This window comes from Bison bison, unplaced genomic scaffold, assembly GCF_000754665.1.
Source record: "Bison bison bison isolate TAMUID 2011002044 unplaced genomic scaffold, Bison_UMD1.0 scf7180017864235, whole genome shotgun sequence".
NCBI lineage: Eukaryota > Metazoa > Chordata > Mammalia > Artiodactyla > Bovidae > Bison > Bison bison.
The window spans coordinates 6,811,506-6,817,748 of NW_011494807.1; the positions used below are offsets into that span (position 1 = coordinate 6,811,506).

The 6,243-nt window shown below is 39.3% G+C and overlaps 1 protein-coding gene across 1 annotated transcript in view; it reads left to right on the forward strand.

Moving 5' to 3' along the window:
- The first annotated feature begins 203 nt into the window (after positions 1-203).
- PHAX (phosphorylated adaptor for RNA export) overlaps positions 204-6,243 on the forward strand; it is a 10,404-nt gene continuing 4,364 nt past the window's right edge. The window contains exons 1-3 of the mRNA XM_010846317.1: positions 204-874; positions 2,721-2,841; positions 4,100-4,183. Of these exons, the coding sequence (XP_010844619.1) occupies positions 219-874; positions 2,721-2,841; positions 4,100-4,183 (861 nt within the window). The 5' untranslated portion in view covers positions 204-218. The remainder of the gene's footprint in view (positions 875-2,720; positions 2,842-4,099; positions 4,184-6,243) is intronic.

Sequence of the window (6,243 nt, forward strand, 5' to 3'; positions counted from 1 at the left end):
TTTTTTTGGCTGCTTGCAGGATCCCCGAGTGACGAAGGCTAACACTCTCAGGGATCCTGCAAGTGGCCAAAAAAAAAAAAGGAAGTTCCATGTAAACCTTTAGAAATTCAGGCACTGAATTGGTTTCAGAGATCTTCAAAGATCACTGCTGCTTTAAAATGGTTCAGCTGAATCCCTAAATAATTTTTTTTTTACATAGCACAGGGTGTGTGGGGGTAATGTCTTTTGTGGAATTGATTGTAATTTTCCTTCATGTGCAGAAAGCACTAGGTGGGGACTGTGGGCTGCGGCCCTTCCAGAGTACTGCAACAGCGTGTGCCCCGGCATCCCATTATCGGACTGTAAAAAGTGTGGATTCAAGTGAAGAGAGCTTTTCAGATTCAGATGATGATAGCTCTGTCTGGAAACGCAAGCGACAGAAATGTTTTAACACCCCTCCCAAACCAGAGCCTTTTCAGTTTGACCAGAGCAGCCAGAAACCACCTATAGCTGGAAGGAAGAAGGTTAACAACATATGGAGTGCTGTGCTGCAAGAACAGAACCAAGATGCAGTGGCCACTGAACTTGGTATCTTGGGAATGGAGGGCACTATTGACAGAAGCCGACAGTCTGAGACCTACAATTATTTACTTGCCAAGAAACTTAAAAGAGAATCTCAAGAACATACAAAAGAATTAGACAAAGAGCTAGAAGAATATATGCATGGTGGCAAAAAAACGGGACCAAAGGAGGAGGAGAATGGGCAAGGCCATCCCAAAAGGAAACGACCTGTCAAAGACAGAGTAGGAGACAGACTAGAAATGAACTATAAAGGCCGGTACGAGATCACAGAGGACGATTCTCAAGAGAGGGTGGCTGATGAAATTTCTTTCAGGTGAGCATTTAAATATTTCTACAAGTGAACACTTGACCAATTATCTTCCATTTATAAGATACACTATAGAGTCCAAATACGTTGATGGTGGTGTTCCTTTCTGAGATTTTTAAATCCAAGGCAAGAACTGGGCTTATGTGGTTATATGAATATGAATATGGTTGGCTGTTCTTAAATTTGGGCAGACCTGATAGAATACTTTTGTAGATTTTTGTGAACTTTTGAGCAACTGTTTCTATTGAGGCCTATAGAACTCTTCAGATAAAAACAGATCCTTTTAAATCATGTGGGTTTCTTGGAGTGTTTTTTTGTTTTTACAACTTTTATTGAGGCTTATTATACATGTAATAAAATTTGTCCTCTTTAAGTGTTGACTTTTTTTTGGTAAATTTATTGGTTGTACAACCATAAAGCACTTTTAAAACATTTCCATCACCCAGTAAGATCCCTCATGCCATATGCCCATTTAAAGTTAGTTCCTATTCCCATTCCCAGGTAACTGCTAATCATTCCATTGCTGTCAAATTGCATTTTTTGAAAATTTCATGTAAATAGAATCACAATATGTAGTATCTTGTGCCTGGCTATTTTCACGTAGTGCAGTGTTTTTGCTATTCATCCATGTCGTAGCAGTCATCAACAGCTTATATATTTACACACACACACATTTGTATTGGCTATTACACTTTTTGGCAATTATGAATAATTCTGTTATGAACGTCCATGTACACATCTTTGGACACATGTTTTAATTTATTTTGGATAGGAGTAGAGTTATTTGATGTATGGTGAATTTACATTCATGTATTTTTAACATGAAATTTTTAAAGTTGAAATTTTGTTTACGTTTTATTAGCTCTAAATCACTAGTGAACAGTGTCACAAGTTTGAAAACATCTTTGGTCCAAAGGTAATATAACTAGTAGGAAAACAAGTATTTACTTTCCAGGCAAGCCTGTCAATAGTAGTACTGGATTTTTTAAGTACTGAGGTTTGGAATTTGAGTGCTGGAAAGAAACCTAGAGATTTTGTAAACCAGTACTTTCACTTTACAAATAGGAAATTGAGGCCTAGTAGTTGTGTGGTTTGCTCAAAGTCGCTAATGTGTCAGACCTGGAACTGAAGTCTAATCCCTTTATTCCTAGTCTAGTGCTCTTTCCACAATAGAGAGAAAAAAGAAGCCATAGCTTGGTAGGGAACTGGAAAGACTTCTGTAATATTAATCCTCCTTCATCTCTGCAGAGTATGGTCTCATGTTAGGTTTGCTGCTTACTTAGGCTTCCTGTATTTTTACCTGTCAGTGGTAAAAATAATTATATCTGCTTTGTAAGATTGTTGAGAGAATTAACTGAAATATAGTGCATATATAGTTCTTAGGATTGTGCTTATCTCATAATAAGCCTTTGGTAAATATTAGCCATATCTTCTGTTCTGAGACAGGGAGCCCATGAGGGAAAAGTCCAATCCATTTTAAAGCTCCTAGACATCTCCAGTTAGGAGAACTAAATTTTAGAAATCGTGATACATGTTTGTTTTTAGACTTGCATTCGTCATGCTGTGTGTGCGTATTTCTTTTGAAATTTGCTGTAATCCCATAAGGCAAAGTGAAGAGGCCAGTATGTAACTTGAGATGGAATCTTGACATTAGTGTCTGCTTGGATGACCCAAGATAAGAATGTTTCCATGTCAGTGATTCCAAGGTTAAATATTGAAGATTTCGGAAAGCAAATGTTACTAGAATGGGATGTTAATTCTGTCTGGGAACTAAATTGGAGACTAAGGTAGATTTCCTCAACTTTATGCAACAAATAAAGAGGTTGATATTACTTCATTTGTTCCTTATCAGGTTGCAGGAACCAAAGAAAGATTTGATAGCCCGAGTAGTGAGAATAATTGGGAACAAAAAGGCAATTGAACTTCTGATGGAAACTGCTGAAGTTGAACAAAACGGTGGCCTTTTTATAATGGTAAGGCTAATAAAATGCCCTTGTCTCTGATTGTTGGTTCTCTTATTTATGGATTATAACCAGTGTGTTTCAGACTTTTAAAAACCTTCATTAATAATGAAAATTGAATTTAAACATTCAGTATGGTCAGTTTTTACAATTAGTACTTTTCTTATTAAAAATATATCTAAATTGTAGCTTGTTAGTGTGTAGTCCACAACAAATCTCTAACAGGCTTCATTAAGGATAGGGGCTGAATTAAGAAAAAAGTCAGGGCAAAAGGACCTGGAAGCTCAAATTTAGTGAGTATGGGTTTTGGAGTTTGGGGTTTCTTGTTTTGAATTTTGGATGTGCAGCATACTAGATGTGACATTTGGCTAAATTATTTGACTTTGGAGACCTGTCTCAGCTATAAAATGGGATTAATCCTCTAATGTAAGGATTAAATAAGATAATGCGTATATAATGCTGATCATAGTGCCCAGAATTCAGTAGTGGTGAAGAGAAGTGTTATTTTTGGTTAATTTAATTCATACATTCTTGGAAACTGGATTTCATGGGTGGTAGGGATGAATAGGAAACAAAATGTCTATAAAGAGGCTTCTGGGGTTGAGGAAGGGAAAAAAACAAATAATGGTTAAAAAGTACTTTATTGTCCCAGAATGACTGATAGAGCAGTTCTCTTGCTGGGGCCAGATCACAAGCAGTAACAGTTTATGCCGCAGAGTGAGTGGTCTTGCAGATCTCATTTAATTGAGCTTTCGCCACAGGGTGAGGATGAAAGTGGAATGGTTTCCTTCTTATTTGTTCCTCATGAATTTGAGTAATAACATCACAAGAGACTCCATCAATGTTATACTGTGGAAATGGAGAGAAAAGTAACCAATTAGAAGTGATAGCACTGGGTCAGGAAGCAGCCCATGAACATAGATTATAGAAGTTAACAACAGACTGTAATGATCATGAGTGTAGTGGTGCCCCCTGTCTGTGTTGTGGTTTAAGGCGCTGTTTTAGACACAGGAAGCTTATGTTATAATAGGGGGTGGGAAGGAAGCGGTCTAAAGAATAAATGTAGTATCTTCCAAGTATGCTAGAAAGTGATACCTGCTATGAGAAAAGAAAAAGAGCAAATGGGAAGTCTGGAGAGGCGAGAAGGACACTGCAGTTTAACGGAATGGCATAGTAAATCTTAATAGCTCCTTAGGAATGTCTCTGAAAGTTGCTCTGACCATTCATGGTAAGAGTCTACACAGGATAATTTTTCTGTTCCTTTTTGTAGAATGGTAGTCGAAGAAGAACACCAGGTGGAGTTTTCCTGAATCTCCTGAAAAACACTCCTAGTATCAGTGAGGAACAAATTAAGGTAAAAATGATATGTCCTTGACTTTTAAGATCAATCATGATTTGACTGCCACTCAGCCTCTAGCTTCATTTTCTATTGATCTCTGTTACCTGCTCTGCCTTACGTTGACTGATTTTTTTAGTTGCTCTTTTTAAGTAAAACTTGAACCTCTTATAAAGCTCTGCCTCCTCTTTTTCTCCCCTTTCAGAGCCAAGGTCATGATTTCCTTTTATGGAAATTTTTCCTGGTGTCTTAGCATGTAATTATTTTTTTCTACTCTCCTATAACTTGGCTTTCAGAATCTTAAGGCTTCCCTGGTGGCCTAGACAGTAAAGAATCTGCCCTGCAATGCGGGAAACTTGGGTTCAATCCCTGGGTCGGGAAGATCCCCTGGAGAAGGGAATGGCAGTATTCTTGCCTGGAGAATCCCGTGGACAGAGGAGCCTGGCGGGCTGTAGTCCATGCAGTCACAAAGAGTCAGACATGACTGAGCAACTAACACACACATAACTTGGCTTTCGGGATCTTAGTTCCTTGACCAGGGATCTAGGCCCTCTGCACTGGAAGCATGGAGTCCTAACCACTGGACCACCAGGGAATTCCCTCTATAACTTTTTATTAATGAAAAATTTCAAATGTGCAGAATAGATGAAAAAAATAACAGCATGTACACCAATATATCCTTTACCTAGTTTTAGAGGTAGTTAATATTTTGACTTTTTTTTTTTCTTCTGTACCATTGAGAAATAAGAAGCAAACATTATGACATTCAGCCCTAATTATTTCAACAAGAATCTCGCAATCAGATCAGATCAGTCGTTCAGTCGTGTCTGACTCTTTGTGACCCCATGAATCGCAGCACGCCAGGCCTCCCTGTCCATCACCAACTCCTGGAGTTCACTCAGACGCACGTCCATCGAGTCAGTGATGCCATCCAGCCATCTCATCCTCTGTCGTCCCCTTCTCCTCCTGCCCCCAATCCCTCCCAGCATCAGAGTCTTTTCCAATGAGTCAACTCTTCGCATGAGGTGGCCAAAGTACTGGAGTTTCAGCTTTAGCGTCATTCCTTCCAAAGAAATCCCAGGGCTGATCTCCTTCAGAATGGACTGGTTGGATCTCCTTGCAGTCCAAGGGACTCTCAAGAGTCTTCTCCAACACCACAGTTCAAAAGCATCAATTCTTTGGCGCTTAGCCTTCTTCACAGTCCAACTCTCACATCCATACATGACCTCAGGAAAAACCATAGCCTTGACTAGACGAACCTTTGTTGGCAAAGTAATGTCTCTGCTTTTGAATATGCTGTCTAGGTTGGTCATAACTTTCCTTCCAAGGAGTAAGCGTCTTTTAATTTCATGGCTGTAGTCACCATCTGTAGTGATTTTGGAGCCCAGAAAAGTAAAGTCTGACACTGTTTCCCCATCTATTTCCCATGAAGTGATGGGACCGGATGCCATGATCTTTGTTTTCTGAATGTTGAGCTTTAAGCCAACTTTTTCACTCTCCACTTTCACCTTCATCAAGAGGCTTTTGAGTTCCTCTTCACTTTCTCCCGTAATGGTGGTGTCATCTGCATATCTGAGGTTATTGATATTTCTTCCGGCAATCTTGATTCCAGCTTGTGTTTCTTCCAGTCCAGCGTTTCTCATGATATACTCTGCATATAAGTTAAATAAACAGGATGACAATATACAGCCTTGACGTACTCCTTTTCCTATTTGGAACCAGTCTGTTGTTCCATGTCCAGTTCTAACTGTTGCTTCCTGACCCGCATACACATTTCTCAAGAGGCAGATCAGGTTGTCTGGTATTCCCATCTCTTTCAGAATTTTCCACAGTTTATTGTGATCCACACAGTCAAAGGCTTTGGCATAGTCAATAAAGCAGAAATAGATGTTTTTCTGGAACTCTCTTGCTTTTTCCATGATCCAGCGGTTGTTGGCAATTTGATCTCTGGTTCCTCTGCCTTTTCTAAAACCAGCTTGGACATCAGGAAGTTCACGGTTCACATATTGCTGAAGCCTGGCTTGGAGAATTTTAAGCATTACTTTACTAGCGTGTGAGATGAGTGCAATTGTGCAGTA